Source organism: Aythya ferina, assembly GCF_964211825.1.
Source record: "Aythya ferina genome assembly, chromosome: 2".
Classification (NCBI taxonomy): domain Eukaryota; kingdom Metazoa; phylum Chordata; class Aves; order Anseriformes; family Anatidae; genus Aythya; species Aythya ferina.
Genome location: NC_140297.1, coordinates 71199079 through 71215107, shown reverse-complemented (window position 1 = coordinate 71215107; position 16029 = coordinate 71199079). Strand labels below are relative to the sequence as shown.

At 52.1% G+C, this 16029-nt stretch overlaps 2 protein-coding genes across 2 annotated transcripts in view; one reads left to right on the top strand and one right to left on the bottom strand.

The window, feature by feature from the left end:
* Window positions 1–16029, top strand: part of LOC311431063 (uncharacterized protein) — a 304216-nt gene that overhangs the window by 128791 nt on the left and 159396 nt on the right. The window lies entirely within an intron of this gene.
* NRN1 (neuritin 1) lies at window positions 3792–11996 on the bottom strand. The gene is made up of 3 exons (XM_084509374.1): window positions 11742–11996; window positions 7706–7850; window positions 3792–4517 (listed from the first exon to the last, which is right to left on the bottom strand). The coding sequence occupies exons 1-3, from the start codon at window positions 11794–11796 to the stop codon at window positions 4286–4288; spliced, it is 432 nt and encodes a 143-aa protein (XP_084365500.1). The 5' UTR covers window positions 11797–11996; the 3' UTR covers window positions 3792–4285.

The following is a 16029-nucleotide window of genomic DNA, read 5'->3' as shown; positions in this document are numbered from 1 at the left end:
TGCTCATCCCTTAGGAGACCCTGAGCTCTGCAGCTTGGGGCTTTGGGTAAGGTCTTCTGACACACAACCTTCAGCTTTTCTTCTTGCTGGTGGGACTGGGCAGCAGAAGGTCCTTGACCCAAAGCAAAAGAAAGCCCCTTGCTGTACCACAACTGCAACGGGCCTCAGGATGAGCCTGTCCCTCAGGAGAGGCAGCAGCCAGCTGGAAGCTTTTGCCAACAGCACCATTGATCATCAGCTGCCGGCAGCCTAAAGCAATTCTTTCGGACAGCTAAAATTGCATTTGGTTTTGTAACAAAGACTCCTCTGCAGTCTCCATCATTCTGCCCTCCAAAACCTCTCCTTTGCCCTGTGGTGGAGAATGAAGTGACTCTGAAGAATAACCTGATTTGTCACCTCCTCCTGCTAGTCGGGAGGGAAGGGAAGAGCTGGAGGAGAAGGGAGGGGGAAGGCAAGGAAGCTGCTTGCCTTGAAAACCAGGGCTATTCCTGCTGCCCACCCTGGAGGTGCCGCCTCCGCATCAGGCAGGAGTAACACAGGGAGAATCTGGCTCTCTGGATTTAACAAGCTCACTTTCCTTTAATTGGGGCCCTCAGGCACTGCTGTAATGCACCTAATGGCACTAATTATTAATGAATCAGCCCTGATGAATAGGAAATCTCAACTGGCCTCTGTCTGCTTGGGTTGTCAGGCCTTCACAGAGCAGGATCTCACTGGGCAGGAGAGGAGCTGTGCAGATTTAACCAGCACCCTGGAAAGGAAGGGGGATGGGGGCATCACGGGTCCCTGTTTGTGCAAACCATACAGGGACCAACAGCACCTTGCTGCTTCTTCTGAGGTGTAGGTGTAGCCTCCAGAAAGTCCTGTGAAAAATGGACGTCACACCTTACTTTTGTGCTTGCTCTCCACCAGGACCAAGATGTTTGCTGTTGCTGCTATCCAGACAGCTTTTTCTCAATTTTGTGGGTCCTGTCTCCAGATTTTATTCCTGGCACAAGCCTCCCCCATCTCCCTCTTGCAGCCTTTGAATGGGCACAGATTGGAGAGGGACATTTTTATTTCGTTTCTTTTTTCTTTTTTTTTTTTTTTTTTCCCTCCAAAGCCCCCCCAAAACCCGACCACCACCACTTCAGCCCGGCGCTGGCGTGTCCCCAGACCCTGGGAGGCTGAGGCGCAGCCCTCCCGGGAGCAAGGCCGGCTTGGTGCGAGGTGGAGGCTGGCAGCCAGCAGCCGGCTGCCGAGCAGGGCTCGGTCCAGCCTTCGCGAGGAGGCAGCTCGGCGGCCCCCGGGGACCGCGGGGCTGCGGTTGCTCAGTCGGAGCTGGGGACAGGAATTAGGGCAGGCAGAGCTGCAGTGTCCTCAGCCCTCCCCGCTTACCCAGCCAGAATCCGAAACAGCTGCAGTTTTGTTTTTTGGAGGGGGGGTCGGGCTTTTCTATTTTATTTTATTATTATTTTTTTTTTTACTGTGGTCCCTCTCACCGTTTCAACGGTGCATTTTTTTCCCTCCCCAGCTCCCCAGGCTCATGTTTACCCAGGAATTAAGGGGTACTCAGAGGCTTGAACCTCTGCACCTTTTGCTAAAGCAGCCGCATCCCCGCAAACCCTACAGGTGCAAGGAGACAGAGTGGGGGCGACCCAAAAGCTCCCAACCCGTCAGCGAGCCCAGACCCCGCCGCCCACCCCCCCCGACCCTTTCGGCTCCTTTCTCCCCGTTTGCAGCCTTTTTCTCACTCGCCTCAACGGAGGGCTAATTGGGGGCTTTGCTAATTACGGAGAGATCACTCATTAGTAATTCAACCTCACGAGCAGCTAACTCGAGCCCTCTGAAATCGCCCCCGCAGTCCCGGAGGCTGGAGGTTTCTTCCGAGGGGGCGAGGGAAAAGCTCGGGGAGACCCCGGGGGACGCCGGCAGCGGGGGGGGCAGGCACCGGGTCGCGGTGGGCTGCGGGGTCCCTGGCAGCCCCCTGAGGGTCTCCCTCTGCCTGTCCCCCCCCCGGCTGGCATTTCGTGCTGCGGGAAGTCGCAGCCGCGGTGCCTGACCTCATGAATACAGAGATGCGCGCAGAAAAATCAATTTAGGTCTGGAGCCTCTGTGGGGAGGGAAAATAACCCAAACCATTTAAACAAAGCTCCGCTCTCCAGGGTTTTCCTTTCCCTTTGCTGGCGGTGGGGATGAACCCTAGAGGGAGGGCAAGGGAAAACGAAACGCGAGCAGACCTGTGCCTTCCAAATGGAGGCGAGAGGCTCCGCAAAGCCCCCCCGACGCACACATAATGTACTTTAGCATTAAAAAATCAACATTGCTTCCAGTGGTAAAGGCGCCCGGCTCCGGCTCCTGAGCGCATTCGTTGCTGGGATTCAATCCGTTTGGGAAATGCAGATTGCCTTGCGCCCCACTGTTTGATTTATGAGCTGTTCGGTTTGCCATTGCTTACCCATCACATTGAGCACCCCGGGAAGGACGGGGAGCAGGGAGAGGGGGCGAGGCAGGGAAAATCCCTGGTGCCATGCCCCTTGCCAGAGGCAAGTCCCAGTGCCGCAAAGGGAGAGTGCCCACCCCCTAAAAAATATCGCCTGGCGGCCCCTGACCCCCCATCACCCCCCCTAGCCCCGGTCGCCAGCTGGGCTCTCGCCTCGTAGGTAAGAAGGAGGTGTTTACTCTTTGCTGTGCATTTCTCTATAGAGGCACCAGGCGCCTATAAATAGAGCAAGCTTCTGCCGCGAAATCAATACCCCGGCCCCCCCTTCCCCTTGCTCCTTCGGCTCGGCAGCCTTATTAATTATGAAAGGGCTCCAGCTCCGCAGCCTCCGTCCTTAATGGTGGTTGCTGCCTCCCTCCCTGCCTCCCTCCGCCGGCCTCGCACCCGGCCGCCCCTCGCCTTGGGCTTCGGGGGAGGCGGAGGAGGCTGGGAGGATTTACAGAGTGTATTTAAGAAATTGGGAGAAAAAAAAAAAAAGAAAAAAATAAAAAAATAAAGAAAGAAAGAAAAAGAGAAGGCCCAGAGTAAACGATTCAGCGGTCCTGTCCTTGTGTGAACTGAAATCGCCGTGTTCATCAAGGGATCGGGTCTGGATTTAGCCTTCCTTGCCTTAAAAGCCCTGTCCTTCTCAAGGTACTCCCGGCAGAATTTATAGAAAGGACGACACCCTTATTTCAAACAATATTTTTTATTTTATACTTCTGTCTATACTTTGTAGCAAATCTTTTTTTTTTTTTGTTATTTTTTTGCTGAATTGACTTTATAATAAACTTCTTTTTTAAATTACATTTTTCTTCTCTTTTAAAATCAAAGCTCTTTTTTTTTTTTTTCAAAATCATTTGCTGTTGTTATTGTTTTTTGTATTTTTTTTTCTTTAGGTTTACATTTAAGCCCCCCTTTTTGTGATCTCTATTGTTGGATAATCAGGTATTTTACTGGTATGTGTAACATCTAAAACAAAGAGGAGGAGAAAATTAAAGGCAGTGGATTCGGAAAGATGCCTTCGAACAGCAAGTAAAGGTAACTCTCGGAGATCTGTTAGCAGCATTCCTTCACTCCGCCGGGCACCGAGACACATCTCTGTCTTTCCTTCGTCCCTTTCTTCCTTCCTTCCTCTTTTAACCGTTCGTTTCCCACTCTCTCGCTCTCTCGCTCTCTTTTCCCCTTGAGAAAATGCGCTCTTTTAATTTATTTATTGATATTATTATTATAATTATTATTTTGCAGTGGGATGACCAAAAAACAAGCGACTGTGGAGGAAAGATGAGAGATTGTGAATTATTCACCATATGCTTCACACGTGGACATCTACCTTGGATTCATCGCCAGTGCCTTTTTTATTTTTTTCTCTGCTTTTTGTTCTCATCTCGCATAATGCCACATTTTTAGAGGAGCCCGTGGCCTGCCGGGGTTTATCCTGGCAGAGTATAACGTTAACGTTAGGTGGCCCAGAGCCGTTCCTGAGATTTCTTTTGCACAACGAGGGCTCGGGTTTTTATTTTTATTTGTTTCTCTTTTTGATTTGAAGCGATAGTAAAGCTGAGGTCCGATTCGGGCTGCACGCCGCTGCCTGTTTGGTAACATTTGGCAAATAAAACACACCAAAAGAAAAGAAAAAAATAAAAGAAAAAGAAAAGAAAGGGAGAAAACGCTTCCACAGTCCTACACGGGTGTTTCACCACCATCAGCCACCACCACCATCATCAACCACAGAAAAGCACAACGTCCCCAAAGCAAGGGATGGACACTTCCTCGAGAGATCCGGCACATGGAGAGGGTGTGGGTGTGGGTGTGCTCGCCCCCCTAAAAAGGCAGCCAGGTCACTAGGGCGGCCCACAGAGCCGCCAGGAGCACGGGCAAAGCCGGCGGGAGGAGGGACGATGCGGCGCCGCTGCCGCCTCCGCACAGTTCAAATAAGCTGCCTTGGAAATCGAGGTTTTTGGACTCCCGTCTCAATTTCTCCCAGAGGTCTGTCGCTCCTTCCTGGCAATCGGTGAGCGCTGTGAGGGTGCAGGCGTGGAAATCATCCCAGTACCTGCAGGAGGGGAGAGCAGCCGGCATCACTACAGGGCACGCACCCGCCCCGGGGGGGGTTAAGGGACCCCGGCCGCCCCCTCGACCTCCCGGGAATCTGAGCATCCCCTCGGAGCGAGCTCCTCCCCCCCTCAACCCGCGCCCCCCGCCTTCCCCGGGCCGCCCCACGCACACGCTTTGCTTTTGGGGTCGGGGCTCCCGCGGGCAGGGACGCGATGCTGCGAAAATGACTCGGGGGGGGAGGTGGGGGGTGTGCTGCCGCAGCGTGACTTCGCCTGGGATGTATCTGGGGGAGGGACGTGCGCCCCCCGGCTGGCAAAAGCTAGCCTAGGAGCCCACGGACACGTCGCGGGTGGGAGGAGGAGGAAGAGAAGGAGGAGGAGGAGGAGGAAGAGGAGGAGAAGGGGGAGGAAGAAGCATCCTCCCCTCCCGGGCGGCTCACGGAGCGGCGGGAGGGACTCCCCATCCTTTGCCAAAGCTCCGTGGGCTGCGGGGATTTCTCCTTCCCCAGGATAATTTCCATCTCTTTCCTCACCCTTTTCCTCCTCCTTTTAAGTCCCTTCCTCCCCCGGACCGGGCAGGGGTTTGCCCACGGGGCAGGCCCCGTCTCACTGCCCCATTTTCCTCCCCACGTCGGGTCTATGGAACCCCCCCCCAACTATTTCCCCCTTTTCTCAAGGCAGGAGCCTACAGATTTGGATATATTTTTTTAAAGTAGTCCTGCGGCCTCTAATTTATGAGCACTCTACGCTGGTTGTAGACTCCCAATGTTTGCTACATTTGTAATAAATAATGAGATACTGAGAAGCCAGAGTCTGAGAGTGTGCCTCTCCTGCAGTATTTCTGCTGTAATTGCATCTCCCAAAGGAAAATTAAATCTTTTCCAATCTTCTTTCAATACACATCCCAGCGAAGGCGACCGGGTGGTCGGGGGAAGGGAAAAGAGGTGCTTGGCACAGGTCAGGACCACCTCTGGTCCAGCACCCCCAGCCAAAGGACATTGCATCAGGACCTCGCAGCTCTTGCGTATTTAATCCTCATGTGGGACACAAGGTGAACCGCAGTCCAGCATTTCCAGCAAGGTGTCAGCCTTAGTAGGTGCAGGAAAAGTCTTGCTTGGCTCAGAAATCTCTACATAGGAAGAAAGGGAATGAGGGTTACAGGGGTCTTCTCTTCTCTTCTCTTCTCTTCTCTTCTCTTCTCTTCTCTTCTCTTCTCTTCTCTTCTCTTCTCTTCTCTTCTCTTTCTCTTCTCTTCTCTTCTCTTCTCTTCTCTTCTCTTCTCTTCTCTTCTCTTCTCTTCTCTTCTCTTCTCTTCTCTTCTCTTCTCTTCTCTTCTCTTCTCTTCTCTTCTCTTCTCTTCTCTTCTCTTCTCTTCTCTTCTCTTCTCTTCTCTTCTCTTCTCTTCTCTTCTCTTCTCTTCTCTTCTCTTCTCTCTCTTCTCTTCTCTTCTCTTCTCTTCTCTTCTCTTCTCTTCTCTTCTCTTCTCTTCTCTTCTCTCTCTTCTCTTCTCTTCTCTTCTCTTCTCTTCTCTTCTCTTCTCTTCTCTTCTCTTCTCTTCTCTTCTCTTCTCTTCTCTTCTCTTCTCTTCTCTTCTCTTCTCTTCTCTCTCTTCTCTTCTCTTCTCTTCTCTTCTCTTCTTCTCTTCCTTCTCCTCTTCTCTTCTCTTCTCTTCTCTCTCTCTTCTCTTCTCTTCTCTTCTCTTCTCTTCTCTTCTCTTCTCTTCTCTTCTCTTCTCTTCTCTTCTCTTCTCTTCTCTTCTCTCTTCTTCTCTTCTCTTCTCTTCTCTTCTCTTCTCTTCTCTTCTCTTCTCTTCTCTTCTCTTCTCTTCTCTTCTCTTCTCTTCTCTTCTCTTCTCTTCTCTTCTCTTCTCTTCTCTTCTCTTCTCTTCTCTTCTCTTCTCTTTTTTTCCTTCCCCCACTTTTTCTCCTTTTTCTCTTTTTTTTCTCTTTTTTTCTCTTCTATTCGTTTTCCTTTCCTTTCCTTTCCTTTCCTTTCCTTTCCTTTCCTTTCCTTTTCCTTTCCTTTCCTTTCCTTTCCTTTCCTTTCCTTTCCTTTCCTTTCCTTTCCTTTCCTTTCCTTTCCTTTCCTTTCCTTTCCTTTCCTTTCCTTTCCTTTCCTTTCCTTTCCTTTCCTTTCCTTTCCTTTCCTTTCCTTTCCTTTCCTTTCCTTTTCCTTTCCTTTCCCATCACACTTTCCCATTTCCCAATCTTCGTTTTCTGATTTCCATGGAGCAAACCCAGAAGAAAAAAAAAAGTGTTCCAAACATATTTGTATCTAAAGTCCTAATTTCGTTTTTAAATATGACTCTTTCTCTCTCTCCGTATATAAATATATGTTTTCCAGCGAGGTGAGTTTGTGCTGGAAAACCGGGAGACCAAAGAACAGCCTGTCCAGCCGGATTTTTCCCAAATAACGAAAATCCCTGCTTGTGCCTCCCTGCCCGGCAAGCGAGACCCCGAAGCGGGGTGGCTCCCCGGCCCCCTGCAGCCGCCCCATTTCCCTCTGTCCCTGCCCCTTCCCATCCCTTCCCTCCCCTCTGGGCCGGGAGCAGGGCCGGGGTTTTTCCGCGGTGTTTGCCCCGGGGGAAGCTGCTGGTAATGGGGTGGGCAGGGGGGCCGGGGCAGGAGGGGAGCAGAGGCTGGGGCGGCCGTGCCTGTAGGGCTGGGTTCGCGTTGTGACCGTGTCGGAGCTGAGCTCTTTGCTCTGCAGCTGTATTTCGTTTCTCGAGCAATCGCCTCCCCAGCCGGCGGGCGCGGGGCGCAGTTAGGGCCAGGGCCAGGGCGCAGGGAATGCCCCGACCCCAGAGCAAAGCGGGGGGCAAGAACAGAAGCGAGGAGCCGAGGGTGAAGAAACAAACCAAATCAAACCAAACCAAATCAAAGCCAAACAACCCAACCCAACTCAACCAAACCCTACCCAACCCAACCGAATCAAACCAAACCTAACCCTACCCAACCCAATGCAACCCACATGATTCACGGAGGAGAAAAGTGAAAAAAACGCAGTAAAAACACCCTCCAGACTCCGCTGTTCCCCAAACCCGGCCTGTCCCCACGGCACGGCGCTCGGAGGGACCGGTGCGCAGACACAGGGCCCCTAAAGCACCAAACCCCTCGTTATTCCCTTATACTTCGCCCCCCTTCCCACCCCGTCCCCCCGTCCCCGAAGGAGAGAGGAAAAGACCTACGCGCAGATCGTTTGGAGATTTCTCTTGTCGTCCAGGTCCTGCGGGTAGTTGGCCATGTTATCGCCCAGCCGCAGCAAACAGTCCGAGAAGCCCCTAAAGACCGCATCGCACCGCCCTGCCGCTCTCACCGCCTGCACCAGGTAGGCTGCGGGGCAGGGGCACAGGTCAGCACCACCGGCATCCACCCTCCCACCCCCCTTGCCCCTTTTCTAACCCCCCCCCCCCCCCCATGCAAGGAGTGGTGATGCGGGAGGAGGAGGAGGGCGCTGGGACCGAGCCAGAGTGGCCAGCGGGGACACGGGGACAACGGGGACATCAGTGGGCTGCCTTGTGCTGTTTAGCGCTTTTCGATGCCCCTGAATTAAAGACATTGCTTTTTTTTTTTTTTTTTTTTTTTTTGAGGGGCGAGGTGGAAGGGGGAGATGCGGAGATGAGCTGCCTGCCGCTCCCCCCACTCGCTCCTTTGTTAGGAAATTCCGGCGTGCGGCAGCGGGAGCGCTTCTCCGCGCCCTCCATCACACACACACACACACACACGGGTCCTCGCTCGGCAAGGGGCGTGCAAGGCGCGGAGGATGAGATAAATAAAAAATAAAATGAAATAGGACAGGATAGAGTAGGATAGGATAGAGTAGGATAGGATAAGATAGGATAGGATAGAGTAGGATAGGATAAGATAGGATAGGGTAGGATAGGATAGGATAGGATAGGATAGGATAGGATAGGATAGGATAGGATAGGATAAATAAAATAAAATATATATGTGTAAAATAAAATAAAATAAAATAAAATAAAATAAAATAATAAAATAAAATAAAATAAAATAAAATAAAATAAAATAAAATAAAATAAAATAAAATAAAATAAAATAAAATAAAATAAAATAAAATAAAATAAAATAAAATAAAATAAAATAAAATAAAATAAAATAAAAGTCACCAGAAAGAGCTGCGATAAAGACACGAGAAGAAGCATCCCCCGCGACTGCTCACACAACTAACCAAATACCACCAAGCCCCCTCCCCAGTCTCCTGTGACGGAAACGTACGGTGGGATGGGATGGGATGGGATGGGATGGGATGGGATGGGATGGGATGGGATGGGATGGGATGGGATGGGATGGGATGGGATGGGATAGCTCCTCCTGGGTGCCGGCTGCCCCCGGGTGCCCCGAGGGGACGGGAGGGGACACGGAGAGGTTGATGGCTCCCTTCCCACACACGACGAGCCTCCCCAGTGTCCGTGTGCCCCCAAAACGGGTGCGCACGGGCAGGTCGCAGTCCTGGGAGCACCTGCGGGGGCGGCAGGGGGCTGCCCCCCACCAGGGGGTTTCCCAAGGCCGGGAGGCTGCGCTGGGGCCGGGGTCCCCTCCCGAGTCCCCCGCCCGGGACAGGGCCGGGCCGCGGGAAGGCTCCGTTTCAGGCAAGGTCCCCCTCTTTTGTGATTCACCGCTGACACGACTCCGTGGTCCCTCCCCTCCACACACCCCCCCGGCACCGGCCGTCACATCAAACCCCAGCAGGCTACGGGAGGGGGGAAAAAAGCCGAGCAAACAAACCGGGAAGAAGCGCGGAGCATCCCGAGGGGAAAGCGGCCCCATTAAACCCAGTTCCAGGGGCGAGATGAGGCGGGGGGAAAGCCGCACAAATTCCTCCCAAAACGTGCCGGGCTGCGCTGAGATGCGGGGTCCGAGACGGAGCCCGGGCCCTGGTGGCAGGGGGACGGATTGGGGGCGAGCGGGGCTCAGAGCATCCCCCGCCTCCACCCAGGGTACCCCTGTCCTCAGACCCTCCACCAAAATAACAACGGTAATTAAAAGAGGCGCAAGCGGGGCGTCCTGCTCGCTTGAACGGCAGCGGGATTTCTCTTGAACTCGGTCTTTTTGCCGTGCCCCCGAGCTGCCCCCCCCGTCCCCCACATCCCGCCCTTCAAAGCCCGGCGTGCGCAGCGGGTTGCGGGACCGCAGGGGCCGTCCGCAGCCCGTCGCATCCCTGCCCCAAAGCAGCTCCCTGTCCCCGAAGTCCTCCTGCCCTTCAGCCTCGGCACCCTCCGCGGAGCCTCCCCCCCCTGCACCACCTCTGTCACCTTCCAAAATGTCAGGGATTTCGGGCAGCTCCCCGTCCCCACAGCCCAAACGCAGAACTCAGGGATTTTTATTATTATTATTATTTCTTTTCTCCTCAACGCACCGAAATACCCACGGAGGAGCGCAGAGCCGAAGCTCGGCGTGCCTAAAATCCGTCCCCCGCCGGGGCACCGCAAAGCGGCCGCACCGCCAGCACCTCGGCGCTGTGCGGCAATTTTGGGGGGGAACTTTCCCCAAGCCTGCCCGTGCTCGGGGACGGCGGTTCCCGGCCACTCGAGCCGCCTTTGGGGATTTCACCGTCAAGAAAATCCTCCCTCGGCTGAGTCAAAGAAACGCCAATGAGAGCAAGTCCTCCTCCTTCTCCAGCCGAACAAACAAACAGAAACCGCAAGGACTGAAATTTAGGGTAGCATCCAAATAATACCGCCTTCCCCTTTCTTTCTCTGTCAGTACAGAAAATAGCCTTCTGAAGAGTTCAGCATCAGTTAAAATGGAAAGGCAATACGAATTGAGGGGGTTGCATCGCACAGCCACATTTTCCAGAGGTCATCGTTTCATTGCAATATTTCTTTCCTTTTTTTTTTTTTTTTTTTTCTTCTACCAATGAGGAAATATTCGAAGCATTTTACCTCCTTCTTTCCTCCCTTTCTTGTTCTCCCTCCCTCCTTTTTTTCCCTTTTTCATTTTTTTCCTTTCCTTTTTTTTTTTTTTTTTTTTTTTTTAATTTTCTTTTGATACCCACAAAATGCTGCAGAGGTTGTCTGTAAAGGAGGGTGACCGAGAGGAAGGATCTCTAAATAGCAATGCTGAGTATTTTTTACTGTAGCAGAATTCCTTTGCAGGCAAATATTTTCAAGGTTCTCTTCACACCTGCCAATCCGGATAAGAAAAGCCGTGCTTTAATCGCCCTTTCATTGAAGCCCAGTTTTAGATCATGCCCGGGAACATACGTATTCAATACATATTCTTTAAAATTTGCCTGTGCAGGACTCAACTGGCCATTAACTTGGACATTGCCGAATGTCTGCAACTCAAAAACCACTTCAGCAAAAAAATGCTGAATTAAACGAACCCGAGAGCAAACCAACAGAAAAAGAACCATCGGAAAAACAAAACCCAATATATTAAATAAAAACGGCAACGACTATACAAAAACTCATACCGGGGTGGAGGGAAACCTGTTCTATTTAAAGTAACTTAACAGATATAGATGGTTTTTGGACCCACTCGTTTTTTAACAAAATTAATGATCGGGCGGTGGGATTGCGCGATTCTTTTTATTCTTATCATTTGTTCTTTTTGAATTATTTTATTCTTATTATTTATTCTTATTATGTCTCCGCATTCGGGGAGAATATTTTTATGTTTATTTTTTGAAGTCAGCGTTGGGGTTTGTTTGCTTTTAGGCTGCTCTGCAAATGGGAAAGCCTCCAAGTTCCCAAAGGGAGCCCTTCGCTTGTCCCCCTGATTTTCTGAAGAAAAAAAAAATCCACCAACTTTCCAGCTAGATGTCTCGCAAGCCATTTTGTGCCCGTTCTCATTCCTCTGTCCCTCCAGGGAGAGAGGGGGATTTCTCAGCACCGGAGTCCCCAAATTGTCAGCGGTAAGGAACACAGGGGCTATCCAAAAAAAGCAAATACAAACACAGTCTCTCGCATGCACGGCGAACACAGAGCGGGGAAAAATGAAAAATAAATAAAAAAAAAAGAGCGAAGCGAACTACGAGAGAGCATGCACTGATTTAGGGAAACGACCAAAGGAAAGTGACTGAAGAGGAGGAAGGAATTCGCTGCCTCTTCCAGCAGCCCCCAGGCTCGCCAGCTTGCAGGGTGGCGAAGACCAAGGGGTGCGGGTGCGGGTGCGGGCAGGATCAGTGCCGCAGCCCCCGCTGCATGCACGGCTCGGGGCTCGGGGCGTCCCGCTGGGAACGGGCTTTGGCGGTCCACTTACCTATCTGCACAGCAAGGATCAGAGAAATGTATCTGCCGTTCAACTTAAGTCCCATCCTACATTTAGTAAAACCATTTGCGACTGCAGATCTTTAAATAGTTACTTTGGAGAACGTGGGGGAAAGCTGAAAAATAGGCATTGCCAACAAGTTCCGAGCAGCGGAGGACTTTGCAGACGAGGGGGGAGACAGAGGAGAAGGAGAGAAAAGAGGGAGAACCGGGGAGAGGGCGAGGAGGACTAGCTGGGAATGGTTCGCTCCATTAGGAGGGGGCGGAGGAAGTACAGCCTCACGCCCACGGCCGGCCCTGACGTGGGGGGATGACACTGACGGATTTTTTTTTTTCCTCCTCCTTTTTATTTTATTTTATTATTATTTTTTTTTTAATGTGCACCTTGGAAGAGAAACGCCATTTATAGGCATCACAGGCCGCCTTTCTCCAGAGCCCGGTCTCCCCGTGTCCTCCCCCCCCCCACGCCCCATTAATCGCCGAGAAATCTCTGCTCCTCCTTCAGCCCCCCACAGCCTTCAGCCCCCCCCACAGCCCCTCCGTGCTCTCCCCGGCCCCCCGGGGGGGAGCAGCCGGGACCGTCCCCACGGGGCGGGGGGGGATGCGCGGACCCACGAAGACGCAGACCCACGGACACGCACGGACAGACAGACGGAGGGGCCGGCCCCGGGGGTGGGGATAGCACGGTAGAAACCCCCCCTCCGCCCCCAGCCCGCCCCCGGGCCGCCCCGTCGGGGCTGGCGCTGAGGAGGGGGGGATGAGGAGGAGGGGGAGAGAAAGGGGGGTGCGGGGTCCCCTCCCCCTCCCCGCCCCTCCCCCACCATGACGTCACCCCCAGGCCAAGGGGGGAGCGGGAGGGGGGGGCGGTCTCTCCTGGTCCTGCTGGTCCGTCCCCACCGTGGGACCGCAGAGGATGGGGTGGGGAACCCGCAGCACAGTCCCCCCTTTTTTGGGGGGGTGGGAACACACGGGCATTTCCCCTCCTGCACCGGAGTGGTGCTGGCATCGAGTGCCTCAAGCCGGGGAGCTGCCCGTGTCTCCCCCGACAGGCTTTGGGGTGCCCATCACCGCCTGTCCACGGCAGAAGGGTTTGGCCTTTGGGGGCCACCAGCCCCTGTCCTCTGGGGATGAGGCACCCATCCTGGCTTGTGGTGCTCCTGCAGCCTGATGCCCTCCTGGGACCCACTGTGGGGCCACCTCACTTGGAGAGCATCACAGGAGGAGCCTCAAGGTGCTTCTCCCAGAGCAACTGGACCTGCCAAAAATCCCGTCCTATGCCCTTGGCTCTTGCACCACGAAGTTGTTCCCCCCCCAGCGCAGCCCCTGGCAGCTCCAGGAGCCAAAGGGACAGGTTGGAGGGAGACATTTGCTGCTCTCAGGCTGCTTTCTTCTCTCATGGTGTGCTGCAGGTGGCAAGCCAGCCCAGAGGGCAGAGCTGACTGAGAGCTCACCTGGGGAATGAAAAAAGCCCAGGTGTGGGCTGCAGCCCAGAGCAGAGCTGTCATGTACATGCTCCTAAAGACATTGGTGGAGGAAAGGAGGTTCGGCTCAAGCTATGGCTTTGGACTATGTACCGTGCCCTCTTTCAGGGGAAGTAAAGGTATGAGCTGGAGCTAAGGCCACACTTCCCTAGCTCTTTGCAGGTCTGGTGCTTTTGTAACACAACAGAGACTGTGGTGGATATGAAGAGGTGGGACCTTTTCCTTCTTCCTGGAGGAATCATCTGGATAACCCATTGCATCTTTTATGTCCCTCAGGCCGTGCATTATCAGCACAAAAGAGGCAGAGGAAGAAGATGATGTAGGTTGAGGTCCATGAGTATGGATGTTGAACTCCCAGCAGTTGGCCACTTGTGGCCACATTTACTGTTAGGAAGGACAAGGCATCCTTGTGGGATCACCAGGGCATGGAGGCTGCAGCGTGAGGAATTTCTTGTTTCACTCTGCCCTGTTGATAATGACATCAGTTCATTTATACATTCATCTGTTTTGTTTCTGTCTGCTTTTTTTTTTTTTTTTGAGGACAAACTATAGCTCCAGGTTAAAGGTTGAGCTGGCTCCAAGAGGCCTGTGTTGAACATGATTCTGACATTACACTGTGTAAGTAGTGAACTTCAGGGCAGTTTACAATGCGCAGTCAGGAAGAGTTTAATATGGCTAACGCGGCTTCTGGTACATCCATCACCGCTGACATGACTGGAGCCCCTGCCAATCTGGTCACAAATCTCATTAGAACAGGCATTTCTAGGGGATTTCTGCTCCCCCCTCTCCAAATAAATAAATAAATAAATAAAAATAAAAATAAAAATAAATCCAGTGACTCAAAGCATTAGTTACAATGACATGAGAGGCAAAAAGGACCTGAGCCAGATTCCTCTAAATATTCTTGGTTGCTGGGGAAGTCCAGATCTGTCTGAAACTCAAACACGGCTCCATCCTCACCTCCCTCCCTGCCCCAGGAAGGATCCTGTGGCAGTATAGATCCTGAATGAGAGCCAGTGGTTTCAGCCCATCTCAAATATCAGCACGGTCAGCTCTGCTGGGAGCCAGGGGCAGGATGAAGCAGGGACATTTGTTTGTCAACCTATCCCTTTTTCTTTCCAACCTGGTATTAGAAGATGCTTGAATATCAACCCCTCCCTAAGAGACATCTGTGTGTTTTTAGAAAAGATTCTGGTGGTGTCTCACCCAGCCCTCGTTGGGACAACATGCCCATCAGCATGGTTTTGCCCTTGTTTTGGAGAACAAGGCTCCGCACATGCCCTGTTCTCACTGCGGTGCCACGCTCGCCCAGCTTGTTCGGGATGCACGGGCTGCAGCTGTGGCAGATGGACAGAGCCCGTGGCAGCTGGCCAGATGCAGCTCCAGCAGACAGCGTGCACAACAGCTGGGTGGGCAGCCTTGCGCTGTCCCAGCCCGGTGGGGAGCAGCGCATGGGGCAGCTAATTGCATGCCAGCACGGCTCCCCCCGAACCACCTCCCAGAGGGTGACCCACTGCTGAGAGTGGATGTGCTCCCCGTGCAGCTCGGGGCTGACTGTCATGGCTGAACCTCAACGGAGCTGGCTCTGAGTAGCAGAGGACTGGCAAAGAGATCTGCTTTCCCATGCAAAGCTGGCTGCAGCGCTGCATTTCTTTTCCCCTTCATCCTTTTTTTTTTTTTTTTAATGCAAAACATCTCTTCAAACAGCCTGTGCTGTGTGCTCCTCAGCGCATGGTTGCGGGCTAGTAAGGCAGATAAAAGCAGAACCTTTGGTGCCGTCAGTCAGCAATCTGCTTTATTCCAAGCCTCGGATCAGTCTGGGGGGAGGGCTCGGTGGTCATGGTGAGATTTGAAAGTCCCTCCTCTGGGTGCGTGAGCTCTGCATTCGCTCTTAGCTCATCCTGCAGTAACATCACTGCTGCTGGGAGGTAACTGCTTGCTTTTACTCTCCCTCAAAATCAGTGTAAGAGATGGCCCTAGTGAAGCTGAGACAAACCAGGAGCCTGTGTCTCCATACTCCCACAGCTCTCAGGTCACCCACAAGAGGGGGAAGGACAGACAGACACCGTGGTCATGCAGAGGTGGCTTTCCTGGCTTTTGCTGTGGCTCCCAGCCCTCAGCTGCTAGAGAAAGGTGGCTGGTCAGAAAATACACTCAAATACCAAACCTGGCTGATAGATGAATAGCTGTTCACAGTATGATCCTCCAAGATTTTCTGTAAGTAGAGAAATAATGAGAACACACTGAAAATGTGACAGGTGGGATTAAAGAATTGCCTTTCATTAATGGCCAGTCTTCTGAAGCTTTTTTTGGTGGCCCTGTTCATCAGACATCTGGCTTCATCACTGTCTGGATGTGTTTGATGCTAGCAAAACAGGATGAACCAAAATTATGACCAGAGACCAGAATTTGCCCCACAACTGCCTCAAAATTAGTAATAAAATAGCGCTTGTGGTTTACCATGAAATTGTTGCTCAATGTCTGAGACAATATATTTCTGAAAATATAAACTGTTGCTGTGGTTCAAAATATAAAACTGGGAAAGAAAAACAAATATACAGTCGAGTGGGTGTAAAAGGAGTGTGATTGCTCAATACCAAATCTTTAAAAATGCTACATAAGGTATTTGTATACTATTTGACACAGAAAAGTGATCTCTTATAAATTTAAAAAAACAGAATAATTCTCTCTTCAATCTCAACTTCTAGGATGTTCAAAGGGGGAAAACAGAATGCCAGACTCCATGAGGAGTCTTTTGGAAAGCTCAGCCTCTGTGTCTGTTCTTCAGTAAGTTTCCCT

What these genes read in the sequence shown, in the direction of transcription:
- NRN1 (XM_084509374.1), bottom strand. Translation starts at nt 11,796, where the DNA reads ATGGGACTTAAGTTGAACGGCAGATACATTTCTCTGATCCTTGCTGTG. An exon ending in GATCCTTGCTGTGCAGATAG is followed by an intron (nt 7,851 to 11,741) that starts GTAAGTGGACCG and finishes CCTGCCCCGCAG; the next exon opens with CCTACCTGGTGCAGGCGGTG. An exon ending in AATCTCCAAACGATCTGCGC is followed by an intron (nt 4,518 to 7,705) that starts GTAGGTCTTTTC and finishes CCCCTCCTGCAG; the next exon opens with GTACTGGGATGATTTCCACG.